The 22,147-nt window shown below is 57.1% G+C and overlaps 1 protein-coding gene across 5 annotated transcripts in view; it reads left to right on the top strand.

Annotated features, from left to right (window-relative positions):
- Positions 1–626: 626 nt before the first annotated feature.
- The window catches only part of PSD2 (pleckstrin and Sec7 domain containing 2), a 44,288-nt gene continuing 22,767 nt past the window's right edge, over positions 627–22,147 (top strand). For 3 of the 5 annotated variants that reach the window (XM_054694328.1, XM_037509165.2, XM_054694329.1), the window contains exons 1-5: positions 627–706; positions 13,744–14,162; positions 16,780–17,226; positions 17,592–17,786; positions 21,089–21,169. In XM_054694328.1, coding sequence (XP_054550303.1) covers positions 13,789–14,162; positions 16,780–17,226; positions 17,592–17,786; positions 21,089–21,169 — 1,097 coding nt within the window. In that variant the 5' untranslated portion in view covers positions 627–706; positions 13,744–13,788. Of the gene's footprint in view, positions 707–6,984; positions 8,098–11,321; positions 11,402–13,743; positions 14,163–16,779; positions 17,227–17,591; positions 17,787–21,088; positions 21,170–22,147 lie in introns of those variants that run through there. The other 2 variants (XM_037509166.2, XM_054694327.1) reach the window with 2 other exon arrangements.

Below are 22,147 nucleotides of genomic sequence, written 5' to 3'. Positions count from 1 at the left end.
CCTCTGCCTGGGCAGGCGGGTGCGGAGGCACCGTCGCCCTCCCCCGGAGATGGGCCACCTTGGCACGCAGTCCCCCCTCACCCCCCCAGAGCCCCCGGGCGGGGAGGGCCCGAGTCCGACGACAGCTCCGAGACCCGCGAGGCGCACGCACCCTCCCTCCCCGGAGGCGGGCGGAGGCTCAGGGCCGGCCCTGGGGTCCCGCCGTGGGGAGGGGAGGGTGGCCGGGTCCCCGGGGTGGGAGGGCAGCTGGGGCCACCGGGCTCGGCGGGGCGGGGCGGGGCGGGGCGGGGCGGGGCGGACCCTCGGGCGGCCCCTCCCCCACTTTCTTAAAGGGCTGGCGCGGTCGCGCGGCGCCGACGGGCTGCACCTCCGGGGCGCTCAGGGCGCGCGGCTCGCCCCTCCGCACCGGGCGCCCGGAGGCCGGCAGGGCGGCCGCGGCGCCGCGTCCCTCCCGCCCGGCTGCCCCCGCCCGGCGCCCGCAGTCTCCCCGCCCCGCCCCGCCCCGCCCGCTCCTCCTCCCGCCGCCGCCCCCCGCCTCCCCCGCCCGCGCCCGCCCCCAGCGCGGCTCCGCGTCTCCACGGCCGCGGCTCCGCCACCTGAGGGGACCCGAGCGGGCGCGGGAGCCCCTGGGCGGCGCGGAGAGGGACGGGAGGCCTCCGCATGGCCCCGCCGTGAGCGGCTGGACCCGGGACCGGGACCTGGAGCGGTGAGTGGGCGCGCGGGGCGCCTCGTCTCCCCGGCCCGCGTGTCCCGGACGCCGCCCCTCCCGGGCTGGGCCGGGGGCCCGGAGGGGCTGCCGCGAGGGGTGCCTGCCGGGTGGCGGTACCGCCCTCCGTGCCCCGCCAGCCTGGGTCTGCTAACAAAGCTACATTTCCAGATTAATTCCGTGGTGGCGGGAGCATCCCAAGGATACGGTTGTCATGGAGATGGGGCTGGGAGAGGAAGCCCGGGCCGGCCGGGTCTGGGCCGGGGAGTGGGAGCACCTTAGAGAGCCCCAGGTCAGCCCGCGGTGAGGCTCGAGGCCAGCCGATTGTCTCCTGGGCGCTGCCTCCTGATCCTCCCTTTTGTATAATTTGAAGGTGTATGTGTGTGCTGACGGGGGGGCCCGTGGCAGCTTGGTGGCCAGAGCCCAGGGTGTTGGGTGCCGGGGCCTGCCGGCAGCCACCTCCACCACAGAGCAGCTTTGAGGATTTATTTCTGTTTCCAGTTTCCCAACTTTGACAGCCTGGCTCCGCATCCAGGCCTCCCTGGCTCTGGGCTCCACCGCTAGAGCAGGGGTTTGCTTGGGGGCGTGGCAGGCAGGACAAGGCCGAGGAGGCTCATAGAGGAGGCTTGTAATGGCCGTGGCAGCCGCAGGGAGGGAGGGGTCCTTGGAGCCTGCTGCTGGGACTGGGGTGGGGCAGAGACAACATATGGGGACTGCCCTCCCCAACTGGCCCCCTCCTAGGAGGAGGTATTCTGACTCTTGTTGTCCCTGGAGGATCTGGGGGTTCCCTGAGTCAGAACTGGGGATATTGTCTCAGCAAAGGCCCAGGGGGCTACTGCCTCAGCCACCCCTTTGTCTTGGGGCTTTCTCAGGGGACCTTGGGAGAGAACTGGGGGCAGAAGCACCAGCCACAATGGAAGAGGATCTGAGATCCTGGCGGCTCAGGATAAGCCCTGCTCAGCTTGATGGGCAGGTGAATGGGGAGCAGGGAGAGGGCTGGGGTTTGGCCAGGGCCATTGGGCAGCCCTGGTCTGGGGAGTGACATGTGAACTTTGCTATGTTCCCACCTCCTTCCAGGTCCTGGAAATAAGAGCTGCTTAATTGGGGGCACTCAGGCAACTTGAGGGGATGGTGGGTGAGGGCATCAGAACCACCTCCAACCCAATCCCTGGCCCTGGAAGTCATTCTTCTGCTGCTTCCCCTGGTAGGTTAGGAACCCCACTTTTGAGGGAACCTACAAGTTCAGTGACCTGGGAATTTCTGAATCAGTAAAATGAGCCAGCTGCCCCCCCCCGCCCCACCTCATATTGCCCTAGGTGAGCCCTGCTCTTCCAACTGCCCCTTTTCCCCAGGATAAGGTGCGAGGCTTTTGAGTGGGCTCCTGCGAGGTTCTGTCCTCGAGGGGAATATGGCGGGGTACCAGGTTGTGGCCTGAATCACAGGATTCCCACCCAGTGAGGATGAGTAGGTGGGTGGTGGCTCAGATAACTGTAGAAGGTTGAGTGCATTGTCCTTGGAAGGTCTCTGCTGTTGCCTTTTGCAGGCACTCAGTGCCTGGGTGACTTGAACCTTGTTGCCCAGGAGTGCCCTGTGCGGACTGAATGCTCCTCCTGCTGCTTGGCTGGTCCGATAGCTATGGGGTGTGAACTCCCCAAGCTGATCCGCAGTGCCTCCAAGGGTCTGTCCTCAAAGGAGGGAGCCAAGCTAGCTGGAAAGGACTTCCTGCCCTTGATAGCACGGGGCGAGGAGCCCTGGGGGACATCGCCTCTCCCGGCTTCCATGTCTGAGCACTGCCACTATGCTGAGTTCTCTCATGCACACACAGCACCTTTAGAGGGGGTGTAACTATTGTTTCCATTTTGTGGGGGAGAATACTGAGGCTCAGGGAAGAGAAATTGCTGGTTTAAAATCACCTCATTACCAAGAGGCAGGATCAGGAGTCCTGCCTGGGCAAATCTGATGCCCACATCTGTGTCTCCAGTCTCCTCCTCATCTCCTCTGCGGAGGCAAGTTAGGAGGGAGGTGTGACTGAGTGCCTTTCCATCTGATGCAAAGGGGGAGACCTTGGGGAGAAACTGAGGCATTACACTGGGGTAGTCTAGAGAGGTGGTGGATCGAGGTATTCCCTTCCGGATGTCGGCTTGCAGAGTGACACTGCCTCTCACGACAGACGATGCTCTAGACATCCTTTGCCAGATGGTCTTTTCCAGGAAAATCTGTTTTGAGCAGTATCTTATGTCTGAGGCTCCATATTTAGCCTGGCTCCTCACACGGGAGGATATACTCAGGCTGTCACCCCTCGAGGGATGTTTTGGGGGGAGGGTAGGCCCTGGCCAGATTTGGCTCCTTGCCACAGCTCAGACAGAGGTAGGGTAGGGCCTGTGTTCCTGTTAGGCTGGCCCTGCTGGTCTCCCTCCTGGCTGGCTGTTGGCTGCTCCGCTCACAGATAAGTTGGCTTCTGTGGGCCTGGCCCCCTGCAGGTGGCAAGTCATCAGGGCAGGGACTCCGGGGCTGCCTGGACCTGGGTACCCGCGGCTGCCAGCCCAGGGGAGGCCCACAGCCGGCTTGTCCTCTCCTCTGACCCCTGTGCCTGCAGCCCTGCCCTGTCTCCCTCCATGGCCCCTCCCACTCTTTGTCTTGTCAAATCTAATGGTACAATGAACACCCCCCTATCTGCCCTCCCACTAGAGAGTGGAGCTGCCAATTGTTGACGTTCCACCACACTTGTTTCTCTGGCTCTGAACCTTTTGAAAGAAAGTTGTAGGTATCACAACCTCTAAGTACTTCAGCCTGGATTTCCTGAGACAAGGACGTTTTTCTACATAATGACTCTCCTGTTAGCATACCCGAGGAATACAGCAATGATGCAGTTTAGCCTAATATGTAATCCACATCATATTTCTCTAGTTGTCCCAGTAATGTCCTTTATAACTGTTTAAAAATTATTTGGATCAAGGATCACACATAGCATGTGATTAGATCTCTCTTGTCTCCTTTAATCTGGAACAATCCTTCTGCCCCCCCCCCCTTTTAAAATCTTTTATGACATTGTCAGTTTTAAAGAGCCTGGTCAGTCATCTTGCAGAATGCCCCACATTCTGGATTTGCCTTATTGCTTCTCTTGAGGAGATTCAGGTTAAACATTTTTGGCAAGAATATTCCCTAGGTGATGTGTCCTCAGCGCGTCCCCGCAGCGGACACCAGTTGTCAGCTCGTCCTATAATAGGTGGTGCTAACAAAGGTAAGGCGCCCCTTTGTTTCAGTGCCATTCCTCGCTCTTCCCACCTCCAGAAGTTTCATCCACTTGGCCATCCACGCACGAGGGCCGTAAAACTGCCTGAGCCCCTTCCTAAGCCCGCATGCTGAGAGGGCTGGATTAGCAGACTTCAGGGGCCTGGGGTGGGGCGCTCACAGCCTCGGGGGTGTGGGTCGGTGCGACTCAGTGCAGGCAGGTGCCATGGTGGGGAGGGAAGAGGCCCAGGGCAAGTGGTGAGGGGCCTAAGACAGGGGGAGGGGAAGAAAGAGGTGGGTTCAAACCAGAATGTGGGCCAGCTCGTGGCCTAGGGGCGTGATGGAGCAGGTATAAGTGTTGGACGAGGCCTGTGAGGAGGATGGGATGGGACTGGCTGGCTCACATGGCACTAAAGGCCAGTCAGGGGGCCCTGGTGTGGTTGAGCACTGTGGCACTGGGTTTGGGGCTGCCGAGTGTAGGCATCGGGTTATGGGGTGTGGTGGCCCCGTGGCCCGGGGCGTGGTCGCCATGGGATGGAGAGCAGAGGACAGAGTAAGGAGAGATGGGAGGCTGGAAGGGTGGTGCTGGCGTCTGACTGGAGGGTGGGAAGGCTGGTGGCGGATGCAGCTTTGAATTTGTGAGATCTAAGGGGCCTTTCAGGTCAGAAGAGCAGCGCGGGGAGCTCATTTCCAGGGTGTTGGTTGCCGCCGTGGCCGTCCCCTCCGAGACTCCTTTTGGGAGAGGGCAGAGGGACGGCCACACGTGGCCCGCGGCAGGGGAGGGATGGCGAGCTCTTAAGGCGCTGGCCCTAGGGAGGCTGGGAGCAGGGCCAGCAGCGTCAGAGGCAGCCACCCCTTGCAGACCACCCCCCAATCCCTTACATCATTCTGCTTCTTCGCACTTGCTTGGCAAAACCCCAGCCCTGGTTAAATCTAACACCCTGCTCCCTCCACATCTGCACCTGTGTAGCCTAACGGGACTGAGAAAAGCCACCCCCGACTGCTCTCACCTTAAGTTCAAAACTGTCAAGCTCAGGCGGGTCCTTAGTGCTGTCTGCTAGTCCCACCAGTCCTGAGTCACCCCCTCAGCCCTGCCGTGTGACCAGTTCACGCTTTCTCTTCTCTCAACCCTCGCTCCTCCTTATCTTCAGCCACTGCTGATGACATCGCTTCCTGCTTCTTTTTTTTTTTTTAAATTTTTTTTAAATTTTTTTTATATAGAGGCATGCTATTTATTTATTTATTTATTTGTTTGTTTGTTTGTTTTGTTTATACATGCACTGGGTACAGTCAGAAGCCGGGAGGGTGAGAGAATTCACCAGAGCCAGAGCGGGGAGCAGAGCAGGCAGAAGGACCGAAGTACACTGCTGAGGGGAGCAGCGGGCGGCAGGAGAGGTCTGCGCGCCATGCGGGACCCTCCTCCGGTGGCCGGGGAGCAGCCGGGGATTGAACCGGTGTCTCAGAGGCCGCAGGCAGCTTCGCAACCCAGCGCTCAACCGCTGTGCCACCGGGGAGGCCCGCTTCCTGCTTCTTTTAGAAAGGAGGAGCAACAGGAGCTTCAGCAGACCCCCAGCTGCCAGCACCTGCGCCCTGCTCGGCCTTCCTCCTGCCATGGGGTGGAGGCCGCCCTCTGCTGTGCTCTGGCCTGGCCCGTCACGCCTACTTTGGCCGGTGCCCCTCCTGCCTTGCAGCTCCCCCTTTTTTTGGATGTCCCACCTTGCTGTTGGTTCTCTTGTTGTTTTTCTTTTAAAGATTTATTTTATTTATACAAGAGCTGGGGTACAGGCCCGAGGCGTGGGAGGGTGAGAGGATTCACCAGAGACAGAGCAGGGAGCAGAACAGGCAGAAGGACCGAAGTACACTGCTGAGGGGAGCAGCGGGCGAGACAGGAGAGGTCTGCGCGCCATGTGGGAATCTCCCTGGCCGGCTGGAAATCGAACCCGCACTGCAGAGGCTGCAGACAGCTTCATAGCACTGTGCTCAACACGCTGCGCCACCGGGCGGGCCCGGTTCTCTTGTTTTAAAAAGGGGTTCCCTGTCTTCTCCGGGCTATGCCTCTCTCTATCCCCCTTTACAGCAAAACTCCCCAGAAAGGCTGTGTAGACTTTCTGTCTCCACGTCCTGTCCTCCACTGTCTCTCGACGCCACTCCAGGTGGGCCGTCACCCCCTACCACTTCTCTGACCTTCTAATATCTCCAGTCACATCCACGTTGCAACATCCGGTTGGTGATTTTCATCTTTATCTGAAGCATTTGACCCACTCAGTCTCTCCCTCTTCCTTGAAATACTTTCCTTGTTTCCAGGACAGCCATTCTCCTGTTTTCCTTCAACCACTTAACATCAAAGTGCTTCAGACTCAGCTCTCTCACGGCCGCCCTGCCTTATCTGTGCTTGCTCCTGCGCCAATCCCTGCCAGTCCTGAGGCTTTAAGTACCACCTCTGTTCTGTCAGCTCCCACATTTAGACCTAAACCTTGACCACTGTCTCAACCCTAATAGCCTTCTCAGCATCTCAACTTTCATGCCTGCCGGACACCTCAAATTTGACTTGTCTGAAGCCGAGCTCCTGAGTGGCCTCCCTAAATCTGCTCTGCCTGTCTCACCCTTCCCAGGAGGGGTGACTCCATCCTTCTGGGGCTATGGGTCCAAATGCTGGTGACTCCTGACTCCCCTGCCCTGCCCTAAGTGCTGTCTGTCAAAGGGTGAGGCTCTTGCCGGCACCCTGATCTCCCCTCAGTGGGCTAAGGTGAGCGGGAGGACAGTTTAAAGATGTGGACAGTGGGGTGCAAGCAGAGAGGCCCCCTGCAGCCCTTTTGACACGCCGCCCACCCTCAACCAGGAGCTGTGCTGAGACAGGAAGGGACCAGGAGAGGGAGGGGAGGACTCAGCTAGGAAGGTTTAGGAGCAGCTGCATAGTCAGGAGTCTGGGGAGAGGGTGGGAGGGAAGGTCACAGGGAGGAGGCAGAGAAGGAGAAGGGCTCCTCGTGGGCAGTGGACGGAGAGTGTGAGGATCTAGAGACTGGGGGGTTGGGGGGAGTTGGGTAGGGAAGGGAGGATGGAATTTCTTGGTTGACCACACTTGGTTGTTGAAACAGAGTGGGGGTAGGTGCCCAGGGTTGAGTCCTGGGGCACCCGGCCAGGGTCGGGCTGGTTGGGAGGACTAGTCTGTGGTGGCTCTTGGAGTTCAACTCTCAGGCCACAGGCTCATGGGTCAAATGTGACTCAAGAAACAGGGTGAGCCTCAGGTGCCCCTGAGGCTCCAGGAAGGCCGAGCAGGTGCGGTGGACATGAACTCCATTCACTGGGACACTCCATTCACCGGGACAGCCTCGCCTTCGGTGTCCCAAGCGACTGAGGGATCACCCTGCAGGGAGCCATGGGAGGAGGAACGCCAGCTGGAAACATCATTTGGGATTTGACAGCACAAGACAGTGAATTTCATTAGTTTTGAGAGCTCTCCACCTGGCATACAGATGTATATAAATGCCAAGCAAATGAGGGTGCCAAGTGGAGTGGCTGGGGGCTTGGGAGAGAAGCAAGCCAGGAGGTGTCAAGGCATGACCTTTGTAGTGCTGGGCCCAGGGGCCCCTGAATGTCCCAGCAGGCTTGGGGGCACATGCAGATATGATGCAAATGAACACCCAATCCCCCGGACCTTGCCTATCCAACTGGCCAAGAGACAAAGGAAGATTCTAGACCCCAAGGCAGTGCTGCTTCCACAGAGGCCAAAGAGAGGACGAAAGCAGAGCAGCGCTGGTTCCTTACTAGCCCCAAGTTGACATCACCCTTTAAGGATACTCGTGGCCCTGGCCCTTGCCTGGCGCCTGTGGGTTCTCGTGCCTTGCCGCGGAGAGACGGGAGTGAGCCCAGCTGGCGCTGCAGGTGCTCACCTGTCTGGAGTGGGCACTATCTCTGACCCACTTCCTGGTCCCTCCCGTCTTTTTCCTGCCTCCCCACTCAGACTGGACACCTGATAGGCTGCCAAGGTCAGCTGAGGGTCCTGCAAGGCTGCTGTTCTCCTGTGCAGTCCACCCCAGTGCAGGCGGGCAGCCCGCCTCCCTCACTGCACACACGCTTTCTCCTTTCGTCGTCCCTGCAGCCCTGTGAGGCAGATGGCGTTAGCACTCCTGGTTTCACAGAAGAAACTGAGGCTCAGAGAGGTGCGTGTGTTTGCTGCCCAGGGCGGCGGAGCTGGGATTTGAAGCCTCATCTTCCTGACTCTGTAGTGACCGCGCTGGCCCGCCGACCTGGACTGTGCCTGTCTGAGGCCCTTGTTGCTGCACAAGGTGGTCCAAGCTGGGAAGACCAAGTGGATTAGGAGGGCTTGGGGTTGCTTTGGGGTGTGGGGGCAGGGCAGCACCCAAGGCTCCTGGGTGGACTTCCCCTGCATGTCATCCTGGGAGAAAGTGCATGTCATCGTGGAGGAGGTGCATGCCCTGGGCCCAAGGGAGGTGTAGTGTAGAGCCCTGGGACCACGGGCAGGTCCCTACTCCCAGACTCCTTGACTGGCAGGGGCTGGGGGAGCTTGGTGAGTGTGTGACCCAGGGACCCCACCAAAGGGTCTTCCTGCCCACTGCCTGCTGCCATGCTGTCTGGGGCCTATGGGGTCATGGAGCGCCCAGCCTGGCCCAGCCAGTGTTAGCGGGTGGTGGGGGGCGCAGCTCACCAAGGTCTGTGCTCAGCACTTTCTGCACAGGAGCCCTTCTCATTGATATTATTTAACTGCCCTTGTGTGTGCTAGTGTGTGTGTGAGGATCTCAGCCCTTGTGCCAAATTCTGGGTGAGCTAGAGAGTTGGTCAGTGTAGGAATGTGGGGGAAGGAAGGGAGGGTCAATGATGGTCTTTAGGGTGGCTTCCCAGGGGGCAGGGAATAGGTCTGAGAATGAAAGGTCTGGGTTTCCTTGTCAAGAATCCCTCATGGAGCGTTCTCTGTCCAGGAGGTCTTTGGGTCTGTCTGGGTTGGGACAGTGGCTAAGGAGTCCATGAGTCTCTCAACAAGTACTCAAATGCTGTGCCCCAGTGTGAGAATCTGCCTGGGTCAGGATCCACAGCTCCACAGGTGCTCCGAGAGCCCTCAACTTGGAAACAGAAATTTTGGTGCACATGGGGCGATGAGGCCAGAGAGAGCTTTCATTAGCCCGAGCACCTCCACTCATTGGATGCAAAACTCAAGTATCCCAGCTCCCAAGTTCCTCCTGGGGACACCCGTGGTCTCAGCTCTGCCTCTATGCTGACATTCCAGAGCGATTTTCTCTGATCCTAGATCCCTTCACATACCGTGGCTGGGCTCTCAGCCCTCTTGGGCATCCCACAGGCTCTTAGCATGGACCCTCCCCCAGCTCTGCCTCCTGTGTCCTAGTGCACCAAATGGGCCTGTGCTCCCTCATCTCCCCTGCACGCACCCAGCTCCCTGATGCCACTGGGCATGACAGTGGGTGTGTCTTCACCACTTTCCCCAGCCCCAAGCACTGAGTGGTCCCTTTCTTACCCTGGCTTCCCCCAAAGCTGAGTGGTTTTAATCCCTACTTCAAACAGACCTTTCCTCTGGGCCTGGAGCCTCCTCTCTACCACCTCACCACCCAGGAGTGCTGCTTCATGACTGGCTCCTCCGCGTGGGTGTGTGTACGTGTTGCCTGCACCATGCGCTCCCTCGCAAGCAGCACACGGGCCCCACATCTGTGCATTCTCCCTCAAGCATGCTGGACCCTGGACACCTCCCTGTCGGACACCTTCCTCTTGCATCTTCCTCAGACACCCCACAGCCCCTGCCTAGGATCCCAGCATGGAAGCCCTGTAAGAGGTTATCTTTTGAATGATCCAGAATGCCAGCCATGCCACTGCCCAGCTTTGTGAGCCTGCGCCTCACCTCTGTCAACCTTTGCCTTCAGTGGGGACGATGATAATCTCCACATAATCTTTTCACCAAATATTTAAAAGGTGCCCACTGATTGTCAGGTGCTGTCCTAGGCTCTGGGGAGATGGCAGTGGATGTGACAGAGTTTCCACCCTCACTAAACATGCATTCTAGTGAGGGGGGCAGGAGATACTGAAACAATAGAAAAGGGTGTTTCAGTTCTGCCAAGTGATGCTCAGCAGATATGATTCTCCATGGAGCAATGAGTGGAGGGTGAGGAGGCCCTCTGATGAGGCACTGGAGAACTGAACACTGCATGACAGAAGAGGCAGTCATTTGGATATCCAGGGGAAGAGTGTTTTAGGCCAAGGGTACAGCTGGTGCAAAGGCCCTGAGGTGGGAGCGCGCTCAGGGAGCAGAAAGAAGGCCAGTGTGGCTCATGGGGTGGGGGTGGGGAGAAGACAGGGAACCAGCTCAGGCAGGGCCTTTCTAGGCCGTGCTGGGCAGACTGGATTCTAATGAACGGGTGACGGAAGCTGCTGGAGGGTTAATAGTGAGGGAGGGATATGATGCAATTGTGTTTTCACAGCTCACTTCAGCTGCCATGGGGATATTGGGGGGAGGGAGGGTTTTCTCAGGAGCAGCTGGGACCCAGAAAATTCCTGGCTTGGCATTCCGCCCTGGCCCAGCCAGGGTTCCACTATCATCATGGGCCTTATCTTGGTCGGTGCCAGAAAAGAGACTGCTGAGCTCAAGGTCACCCCAAGGGCAGTGGATAGCAGGAGTGCCTGCTTGGAGAGGAGACTGGCTCGGACTGAAAGGATGCAGGGGATCTTGGCCACAGCTCATCTGTCATTTGCAGGCCTCTCCTTGGGATGGGTACCTGGTGGCCCAGCTGTACCCCCCCACCCCGCTTTTATCAGGGCCAGAGGGGACAGGGTTCCTGCTTTGGGTAGCTTCTCCTGCTTGAAGGTTTGAGCCCTTGGTCTCGTGGGAGGGTCTGGCTGAGAGCCTGGGAAACTGGGGGTTGAATCTGCACCTCCAGGCCACCCAGGTGCAAAGGGAGGCTACTATTGAGTTCTGGAAGCAGTTTCTCTTTGTGTGACTCCAAGCAAAGCATTTCCTGCTTCTATGGCTCGTTTTCCTCACTTCTCTCAAATGTGCTGGTGAAAAAAAGGGGACCATAGCTGCCATTTTCTGACCTCTGCAGTGAGTTTGTTGGGTCTCAGCTCTTCCTGCATTCACAATCTGAAGTTTTCCTGCTAGCCCTGAGGAAGGGGGGCAGAGTTGTTATCCCTATTCTGCAGATGGGGGTAGCACCAGGGAATGTGGTGGTTTAGAGTGAGGACATAGGGCATTGTTTCACACCTCTGCCCTGAAGCCCCCTCCATGTACCCCTCTAATGGGCTCAGCAACAGAGGGGGTCCTGGATTAGCTATTTGTGGGCTCAGCTGGCCTTGGCCTAGCAGGGACTCTGGGCCCCCCGCCCAGAGTGGAACTCAATGCTGCCCCTTGTCTGTCCGCCCCCAGAAGCCGAGGACACGGCCCAGTGCCCGGTGTTGGCAGAACCTCCATTCTGCTCCCAGCTGCAGGAGGACCTGGCAGGGCAGGTAGGGTTGGAGCCAGCCGGAGGCAGCTGCTGGAAATTGGGGGTGGGTGGTGATGAGCTCCTAGAGGTACTTGATTTGTCCACAATCCTGGCTGTGGGGCCGGCATAGCCTGCACATCAGGTAAAACCATTTAATCTCTCAAAAGCTCTCAGGCTTCACAGGGAGCTCAGGCAGCACCCCTACCAGAGTGGGGGGGTATCTCACCCTGCTCGGCTCAGCTTCTGCGCTTGGGAGTGGGAGCTCCAGGCTCCGTAGTGGAGTGGGGTGAAGCCCTGCGCCTCAGATCCCGTGCCTATCCGGGCCCCAGGGCGAGAAAGCAGGCCAGAGGACTAGAACCTGGGCAGCAGGCCAGAGGCCCCACTCTCCCTCCTCTTTCTTTTCTAAATGCTCCCCCACTCCCAAGGAGTCTTGGTTGAGGAGATGACCTCCTGTTCTCCCTCCTTTGAGTACACAACCAAAGGGAACAGATTGAAATAGCAACTGCAGCAGCAGGGAATTAGGGCACACCAGAAAGAATCCCTCACTCAGTGTCAAGCCCCTTGGGGTCCCTGGTGTCCTAGCATCGGGGCCCAGATATTCTAGAGCCCAGCTCTACAGATTTTTAAAAAATATGTGGCGGTGTTTTTTTTGCAGAAAAATCTTATTCTCATGAGGTGTTCAAAACTTTAGGAGGTGGCACTCAGGGTCGGGGGGTGCTGGGGCCCTAGATCCCTACCTGTCCTGCCCTCTTCTCCTCCATGCCCTTTGGAAACCTAGGGTTCACTTAATCCTAAGTGGTCCTGCGGTGGTAGAATCCCCCTCAAGTGCCCTGGATCCTCAGGGAAGTAACTCACCTTCCACATTCCTTTGCTCTAAATGTGAGGTTCATCCAGTTCATTCTAACTGACTGTCTCCCAAACTGGCTTTATTGTGAGAACAGTAGATCACCATAGTCGTTCCTGTATATTCTGGTTCAGGAGATCTGGGGGACGGCCTCAGTCTGGATTTTAACAAGTTCCTCAGGTGATCCTGGCGGTTGCAGGCAGTGTGGGTTTCACTGAAATTCCTGACGCTGCACCTGCAGCTCCTTCTGCTGCAGCTCCAAGGCCGCAGCCCCTCTCCTCCGGCCTTCATGAATCCCCAGCACCCGCTTTCCAAAGGGGCGCTGAAGAGGGGAGTAGGATGTTTGTTTGAAGGAGCTGGCTTGCGTCTCAGGAGGCAGGGGTCACTGGGGGCGATGGGGACAGCGTAGGAATAGCTGAGGCTGAATGGAGCCGGGGCAGAGGCGTGAGGAGAGAGCCACAGCAAGGCCATCAGTCTTCCATCTGGGATTAGGCCGGATAGGGAATGAGGGCGGGTTTGCTCCGTTAGATAGGAGCGAGCGTGGCGGTGGCAGGTAAAATGGGCCTCCAGGAAAACACCAAGAACGGGACAGAGGGGAGTGGAGCTGTCCTGGGTGGGGCGGTGAGGAGACCCCACCTGGACTCATACAAGGCCGCATAGTGAGATGGGTAGAGCAGGCCCCGACTCCCTTCTAGTGATCTCCCTGGGGTGACTCTTGGCAGACTCCTCATGAGACCCTCGTGAAGCCCGGGACAGCTCTGGGCACCCGGGTGTGGAGGGGAACCCTAGGCCCCCTGCTCCGTCTGCCTGAGCTTTGGGCTTTGGGTGTAGCCGCAGGCAGCTCAATCTTGGTGAGGCGCCAGGGTGGTGCCTCCCCTGCCCAGCACCCTGGACAGCGCCTCATGCTGGGCCTTGGGGATGGCTGCCTGGGGCCTCCCTTTGGCTGCTTTGGGGTGGCCTTTGCTATGGAAAGCTGCCCTGCCTTCCCTCTTAATTTCCCTGAGTTCCCCCTTAACTTCCCCTCTAAAGGCAGCCCCAGCCTGGCGCCCTCCATTAAACACAAATTCACGCTGTCTGTGAGAACTTGGGAAGTGGCAAGGGCTCAGTCTGCCGTCAGCCTGGGGTTTTGTGTCCATCATTCACCAGCAGAGAGGAAGGGGACTTGGAGCGGACACTAGACCCTTCTCTAGTTCCTCCCAGCCTGGCGTTTCCTCGATGGGCTTTGGTGAATTCTGGGGAACACGAGGCATGTAGAGGTAAGGGGGGGAGACAGACAGGAGCACATGGAGTAGCTGGGGTTCAGGGGAGAGGTGAGTGGGGCTGACCTGAGTAGGGCAGTAAAGAGGCCACAGCCTGACCCAGACTCCATGTGGAAGTTCCTGAAAATATCATCTCCGCTATGCTCCTGTTCCCAGGCAGGCCGCCCGGTGCTGCTCCACTGGGCCTCAGACCTCCCCGACCCCCACCTTCCCAGCACCTGCCTTGTCTGACTATTCCCTCATTTCTTTATCTGCCACCAGAACTAGTGGTGTCCCATCCAACATAGGGTGGATGCAGTGACTGCTATGGATGAGGATCAATTCCCATCTGCACTGCCCGAGGAAAGCGGTGCCACCTGGGACCCCAGCCTGGAGCCTGTGGAGGAACCTGGGGTCCAGAATGGAGCGGCGCCCAAAGAGGACCTGAGTAGTAGCCACAGCAGCCTGGGCTATGAGGCACAGAGCACCCGGGGGGAGACTGAGGAGCCCCCAAGGGGCCTGGATATGGCCCTCCATGGCCTCAGCCTTGGCCTCTCCCTCATCAACGGCCTAGCCCTCGGGGCAGATTCAAATATTCTGGAAAATTCAACAGAGCCCAGGCCCTGGAGGGCTGGTGGATTGGCAGAGGGGGATGATACCTTCAAGGGCCACTGTCCAGACACTGAGGACGCTCAACTGGGGTAAGTGGGTGTCTGGGGGTGGGGGCTCACCAGATTTCCAGCTGCAGTGCTGGACCTTGCCACTTAATCTCTCTGGCTCTTGTTCTCTCATATATAAAATGGGAATTTCATGTCCTCTTTTGCCCAGTTTCTGGGTGTTTGGGGGAGGTAGAAGGATGTAAAAGACTACTTGTTCTATTGCGGCCTCTTATCCCCAACTCCCAAGCTATCATGGCCTATTTCCATGTGGAATTAGCGGCACCACCCCTCTACACCAGGCTGGACCTTAGAGAATGCCTTGATGTGGAAGGCCGTGCAGCTGCCCCTCTGCTTCCTGGAGATGAGTTTCCAAATGTTGAGGCTGACCTTGAAGAGCTGGCTTTTGTGTTCATCACGGTCAGCTACTTCTCACCTCAGTCCACCCAGAAGCTCTACCAGGATCACGCTCCATTACAACCCCCAGGCATTACAGCCCCATTTCTATCATCCGAACAAGGCTGGAGACCGCCAGTATCTTGGAAGTGCCAGTTGGACCAAGGAGGTGGGGGTTGGGAGGGGAATGTTTAGAAGACCCCGGGAGGCTGTGAAAGGCATCTCGAAGGCACTGAGCTGCATGGCGCCTGGGTAGGCGAGTGAGAGGGGGCACCGTGAAGCTGTGCTCGAGGACATGTGTGCGCCTGGTGTGTGCATTTTTGGGGGCACATATCAGCTGCACGTGGGCATAGAGGGCTGTGTGTGCAGATCTCCATGGGTAGGAGTGTGGGTTCCTGGGCGTGGTGCTGTGCGTGCAGGGGGTGTCGTGTTCTTAAGAGGGTTTCCATCCAGGCTGGGCCTAGGTGGCTGTGGGGTGCACAAGGGGCAGGACTTCTTAGAGCTCACAGTTGTCTCAGGCAGCAGATGTATTTGGGGTGAGTGAAGTGGGGACAGGTGGAGGTTTGGAGATTGGGCTCATGGTCTTTCAGGTGCTGTCAGAGCCACCCCTCAGGTTTGCCCCAGAGTGCGAGAGGGGAGCAGGAGGTGGTGGTGGGGAGACCTGCTGTTCATGGTTCTGACCATCAGTTGAGAACCCACCAAGGGCAGGGCTCTGTCTTATGTTTGGGTATTTTTCCTGGCACAAGTGTCTTTGCAGGGCAAATTTTGGAGGTCTTCTCTGGTATCTGCTTTGGCAGCCACTGACGCTCCTGCCTCCTCCCCTCCTCCTGGAGGCCTGAGAGGCGACCTCCACCCCAGCCCCCGTCCAGTGTCCTGCACCTCCAAGACTTCCATCCCCTCCCCACTTCCTTCTTTGGCCTGAGAAGCGTAGTGAGGCTGCGGTCAGCTCCCGCTGGACCTCGAGTGGGGGCATGGCAGTGGCGTTAGCCTATGCTCTCTCAGCCAGTGTGTTGCTCCTGAAGTGCACTGAGACCAAATCATCTGCATTGGGGATGATTTAAGGGGACGGGCACTGCCCAGGCCTCCAAACACAACTCAGTCTCTGCTCCACAGCAGGGACTGGGCGATGGCAGGGTAACCAGATCCTCGGAGGGAGAGCGGGGTGTCCGTCTTGTAAGTCATGGACTTTGATTTCTCTGAAATGGACCAGGCTCAGTCCGCCTCTCCCTGTCTGTATCTCTTGGGGTGTCTGTGTCTCCCTCTTTCTTTGTGCCTCTGTATTACTCCTTGTCTCTGTTTTAGAGGCTCCTGTATCTCTTTTCTCTGTCTCTTTCTTGTCTCATATCTCTTCCTCTCTTCTCTATTTTAACTTTCTTTAGTTTTGCTTTCCTCTTTCATCCTGAGTTCCTTGCTACCTGAGCAGGAGTTCGCCCCCGGGGCACCCCAGTTCATCTGTCTGGGATGGTCTATTCTAGGTGCGGGGGGTACAGAAGAGAACAAAACATACAAAAATTCCTGCTTTCATGGCACTTACAGTCTAGTGAGGGAGCGATGAGAAGTCATTAAGATAATATACATGTCTATAAAAAATAAAGTAGAAAGAAACGACTGGTTGTTCCCTGGCCTTGTGTGAGGGGAGCTGGGTGATACCGAAGAACGGGGATAAACGGGGAGCAGACGGAGTATCACTTGTAAGGGGCGGAGAGAAAACGAAGAGCTGAGGGTGGAGAATAAGGAGAGGGGCCAGTGTAGCGGGTGGTGTCACCTGCCCCCATCAGCCTCTCCGAGGAGGCGACATTAGGGTGAGGCCTGAGAGCTGGGCTGTGGTCGGCTGAGAACTTCATAAGTTGTGGGGACAGCAAAATCATGACCAGGTGTGACGCCAGATGTGATGCCCCTGGGGAGCCGGTGCTTTTCTAGGAGACAGAGAGCGATCCCTTTGGGCCAGCCTAGAGGAAGAGGCTTGCTTCCTTCCTTCCTCCCTTCCATGCTTTTGTGGGCTGGATGTAGCTTGGACACTGGTGGGGTGGGGGTGGTGGTGAAGCCATTCCTGACATTTTCACTGCTGCACCCCAGTACCCAGTCCAGCCTCCTGCACCCAGTGCTTGTGAATACTAGCAGAAAGGATAAACAGGGCGCAGTCTGTGGGCACGGCCCTCACACCCCACCCCCCCATCAAGCTCCCAGATGAGAGTTGATGCAGGGTCAGTACCTGCATCAGTAATGGGGGACCCGCAAGATGGTGACCTGTCCTTGCCTCCTGCAGGCTGGGTGGCCCTGGAGAGCCGGATGTGCGAGACGGCTTCAGTGCCACATTCGAGAAGATTGTGGAGTCGGAGCTGCTGCAGGGCACCCAGTACAGCAGCCTCGACTCCCTGGATGTGCTGAGCCTCACAGATGAGAGTGACAGCTGTGTCAGCTTCGAGGCCCCCCTCACGCCCCTCATTCAGCAGCGGGCGCGTGATAGCCCTGAGCCAGGTGCTGGCTTAGGTATGGGGGACCTGGGGTCTGAGGGGGACGTGGGAGCAGCTGGTGGCGATGGGGAGCTGGGCAGCCCCCTGCGGCGCTCCATCTCCAGCAGCCGCTCAGAGAACGTCCTGAGTCGCCTGTCTCTCACGTCCATGCCCAACGGCTTCCACGGAGATGGACTCCGGGGCCCAGGCGGGGACGAGGAGGATGATGAGGACACGGACAAGTTGCTGAACTCGGGCAGGTGAGGCAGGGCCCAGGCCGGGAGCTGGGAGATCACTGAGCAGAGGGGGGAATGGAGGCCGCGTGGAGGCAGAGCAAGTTAGGGTGACCTGGTTCCAGAGGGAACAGATGGCTCCAGGGTGACTGACCATCCTCTGCAGCCAGATGCCCAGAGCCCAGCCTGGGGTGGCCCGGGGCCTGCGCTGTGGGCTCGTGTAGCGTAATGATCTCTCCTGAGGGGCTCTTCTCAAAGTCTGACTTGTGTCCCTCCTGAGTAGCTTTTCCCCTACTCTGGCCCCTGTGTGGGCTTTCAGAACCCCGGGGAGACCTACCGGCCCCACCCAGGGCCTCTGAGCCCTCTCCTCTACCGCTCTCTTCCGTCTGCAGTGACCCCAGCCTGAAGGACGGCCTGTTGGACTCAGACTCGGAGCTGAGCAGCTCGGAGGGGCTGGAGCCTGGCGGCACAGACCCATTGGCCAATGGCTGCCAGGGGGTCAGTGAAGCTGCCCGCCGGCTGGCCCGCCGCCTCTACCACCTCGAGGGCTTCCAGCGCTGCGATGTTGCCCGGCAGCTGGGCAAGAAGTGAGTTGGGTCCCCCGCACCACTCTACCAGCGCCCCAGTGTCTTCCTCGGTGGTGTGAGCGGCTGCCATCAGGTGCCTAGAGCTGGGGGCTCCCAGTAGTCCCCAAGAACTCCTCCTCCTGCCTCTGTCCTCATTCCTGTCTTGCCCTAAATCTGTTTCCTTTCTGGGATGCTTGGGTGAGAACCTGAGCTCTCAGGGAGGAGAGGTGGTGCTGGGGCGGCCACTGGTGCTGGGGAGTGGGGTGTGCCGTGTGGTTATGGGCCGCCAGGGATGGTTATGGGACAGAGTGGTCAGATGGGCGAGTGGCCTGCCCAGTGGGTTCAAGGCCTGGGCTGGGAGTGCCTGGAACCCAGGAGCTGGGGAAGGGTTGCTTTCTCCACTGTCTGCTGGGATCAGCTCAAGGTGTGGAAGCCACCAAAGCACTCGCCCTGGACTTGGGACTGGGGGGAAGGGTACTCACCATCTGGGAGTCCTGGGGGAGTTGTGGGTTGGGGATGGGTCCTTTACAGGCCAGTGTCTTTAAATCTGGTGGCTGCTGCTCAGGCCCTACTCCGACTCCTTCAGCGGTGCTGACACACCATCCGCTCCTTTCTTTTTCTTTAATGAAACTTTGTTATGAAAATTTCAAACATACACAAAAGTGGAGAAAATATTTAACCCCTATATACATGTTACTCACCTTCAGAGTTACCAACATTTTTTTTTAAAGATTTATTTATTTATGCATACAAGAGCTGGGGTACAGGCCAGAGATGGGGGGTGGGGGTGAGAGGATTCACCAGAGCCAGAGCGGGGAGCAGAGCAGGCAGAAGGACCGAAGTACACTGCTGAGGGGAGCAGCGGGCGGCAGGAGAGGTCTGCTGTGCTATGTGGGTTGCTCCCTGGCTGGCTGGGGATTGAACTTGTGCTGCAGAGGCTGTGGACCACTTCATAGTGTGGTGCTTAACCCCTTGCGCCATGAGGGAGGCCCCAGTTACCAACATTTTTTGATTTTTGTTTTAGCTATTGTGCCCCCCTTGCCACAGCTTTTTAATTTTTTTCCATTTGTTGGCATATTTTATTTATTTATTTAAAGATGTATTTATTTATGCATACAAGAGCTGGGGTATAGGCCAGAGATGCGGGGGGTGAGAGGACCCACCAGAGACAGAGTGGGGAACAGAACAGGCAGACTGACTGAAGTACACTGCTGAGGGGAGCAGCGGGCGAGCCAGGAGAGGTCTGCTGTGCCATGTGGTTTGCTCCCTGGCCAGCCAGGCATCGAACTCATGCTGTAGAGTCTGCAGACTGCTTCATAGTGCGGTGCTTAATCCCGACACCACCAGGGAGGCCCTGTTCGCATATTTTAAAGTGTATTTCATGGCCTCCCCGGTGGTGCAGTGGTTGAGCGCTGGATTGAGAAGCTGCCCACAGCCTCTGCAGCGCCGGTTTGATCCCCGGCCACCGGAGAGGGTCCCACATGGCGCGCAGACCTCTCCTGCCGCCCGCTGCTCCCCTCAGCAGTGTACTTTGGTCCTTCTGCCTGTTCTGCTCCCCGCTCTGGCTCTGGTGAATTCTCTCACCCTCCCGCACTTCTGACTGTACCCACTGCTTGTATAAATAAATAAATAAATCTTAAAAAAAAAAGTGTATTTCAGACACTGTCATTTATTCCATAAATACTTTCGTATGTCTGCTTAACTGATAAAGATTTTTGACATAATCATCATTCCATTACACTCTCACAAAATGAACAAAAAATCCTTTATATCTCTACCATTTTTTCACTTTTCTTTGATAGTTTAAAAAATGTGGATTTGTTCAAATCAGAATGCTTTGGTGACATTTGGCCAGTCTGTCTCTTAGTTCTCTCCTAAGCAGCAACCTCCAGTCCTCTTCCTTTTTATAAGTCAATTTTTATTTATTTACCATTTATTTGCAGAATGATATAATTTTAGAAGAGCTTCACACTTGACACATGCACAAGCTTCACCCCCCTCCACCAAGCTCAGTGCCACGTTTCCTTTTTTTTTTTAATACTTTTTTTATAGAGGCGTGTTTTATTTATTTATTTGTTTGTTTATTTGTTTTGTTTATACAAGTACTGGGTACAGTCAGAAGCGCGGGAGGGTGAGAGAATTCACCAGAACCAGAGTGGGGAGCAGAGCAGGCAGAAGGACAGAAGTACACTGCTGAGGGGAGCAGCGGGCGGCAGGGGAGGTCTGCGCGCCATGTGGGACCCTCCTCCGGTGGCCGGGGATCAAACCGGCGCTGCAGAGGCCCTGGGCAGCTTCGCAACCCAGCGCTCAACCGCTGCGCCACCGGGGAGGCCCTCCTTTTTTTTTTAATGCCCAGTATTTGTTGAAGAAACAGCCATTTGTCCTGAAGATCTGCCCTGCTTTGGATGTGGCACCGCATGGCGGTCTTTCCCGTGCTCCTGTATTTCCCACATCTCCTGTAATAGGAAGCCACTGAGCGAGGCTCAGTAGATTCCGGTGGAAATTTGCACTCTTCTTCGGGGAGAATTCAGCCCTGCAGTCTTCTCAAATACTCTGCCAGGCCTCAGGACACCCCTGCCTCCAACTCCTTTTCTCAGTCTCCTTCACCAGCCATGTTTAAGGGGGCTGCCTCCCTGCTCTCCCGCTGCCTGCCGGCTGCCTGTGCACCCCTTCCGCTGTGGGCTCACCCCCGTCCATCACGTCGGGATTCACCTAATCAGCTGTGGGCTCTCATGTTGGTGCCTCCTCCTGAGCTCAGACGGCTCCCCCAGAGGCAGCCTTCTCTGCTGTGGCCCACACCTGTTCCCTTTCCATGTCCTGTGATCTGTCGCCAAACTCTACCCCCCCACCCCCAGTGCTCTCCAGCACTGCTCCTGCAGCCTCCCATGTGGCTCCACCCTCCACCGGGCACATGGCATTCCTCTCACCCCTCCCTGCTGCATCACACCCTCCAGAGTCAAGTCCTGATCCTGCCCGTGGCCTTTGGCCCTCTGCCTGCCTCTCTCTTGCTGTCCCCATGCCTGCTGTGTGGCTGTGGCCGCACGGCCCTGCCCGATTGGGTGTGAGCCTGTTCCTCTTCTGGGTACACTCTACTCTTCCTCTCTCCCCTTTCGCTGACTTGCTCTTTCTGGGAGATGTCGGCTGAGATATTATATGGCCCCCAGCCCAAGGTAGAATGGTCAGAGCTCCACTAGCCAGTAGAGGAAGGCGGCCTAGGGGGCGAGCAGGTCTCTGGGTTTAGGGGGGTTGCAGGGCCCTCTGTCCACACTCCCCCCATTGTCTGCTGTGCCAACTTCTAATGAACACCTGTGCTCTCTTGGCAGCAATGAATTCAGCAGGCTGGTGGCCGGGGAGTACCTCAGCTTCTTCGACTTCTCAGGCCTGACTCTGGACCGTGCACTCAGGTTAGCAGGGCTGGGGGGCAGAGTCCACCAGTGGTACAGGGGGCCCCCTGGGTTCTCATGCCGACTCTATTGTACACTTGCCTTGCAACCTGGGGCAAGTGTCGTAGTGCCTCTGGGAAGGCTGTGGGGTGAGTGCGGACCACCTGCAGCAGAGGAAGGAGGCACCAGGCTTGAGCACACACTCCCTGCATTCCATCCCCACAAATGAGGAACTCCACCCGCGCGGAAAGAGACTTCTCCACAGTCCTTGAGGGAGGCAGTGGTACAAATGGGATTTGATCTCAGGTCTTGTTGGTGTGTGGAGGGTAGGATGCCAATGGGGTTCAGGTGCAGACCCCAGAGGCGGAGGATGTGGGGTAGGGCCTGCAGTGGTGTCTAGCAGGCTGGGTAGCAGGGCCCAGCCCAGAGTCCTCAGGCCAGAGCCCTTGCTTGGGTAAGCCTGGGGCAGGTGGGAAGACCTTGTTGTGTCCACATGTCTCACTCTTTAAAAAAAAACTACTTTCCATTCTTTTCTCTCTGCTTCACTTGGGATATTTTCCATTAACCTGCTTCCAATTCACTGATCCTTTTCTGTATCTGATATGAAACCCATTCATTGAGTTTTTACTTTCTGTTATATTTTCCAGTTGGAGAAGTTCCATTCTGTTAAAATTTAGTTTTTAAAGATCTTAAGTCTCTGGGGAATTCCTCACCTTTTAACTTGTTTCCCCCTATTTCCTTCTCTTTTCTTTACCATAGTGGTCATAGTTAGTTGAAAATTCTTGTCTGCTCACCTCAATATCTGCATCATCTCAATTACCTCTCTTTCTTTTTTTTTTTTTTTGCATTTCTCTTTTTTAAATTTAAATTTTATTGTTATATTCCCCATACAATTGCAACCCCCTTATTTTGACCCCGATCCCTCCTTTCCCCGCCCCCCACCCCCCCATAGAGTGTCTCTGGTTCATAGTTGTTTGTTGATTTTGATTTTCACTTTCT

This window comes from Talpa occidentalis, unplaced genomic scaffold, assembly GCF_014898055.3.
Source record: "Talpa occidentalis isolate TD23 unplaced genomic scaffold, MPIMG_talOcc4v2.1 talOcc4.13, whole genome shotgun sequence".
Classification (NCBI taxonomy): domain Eukaryota; kingdom Metazoa; phylum Chordata; class Mammalia; order Eulipotyphla; family Talpidae; genus Talpa; species Talpa occidentalis.
The sequence above is the reverse complement of the archived record's forward strand: the minus strand, read 5'-3'. Positions and strand labels throughout refer to the sequence as shown.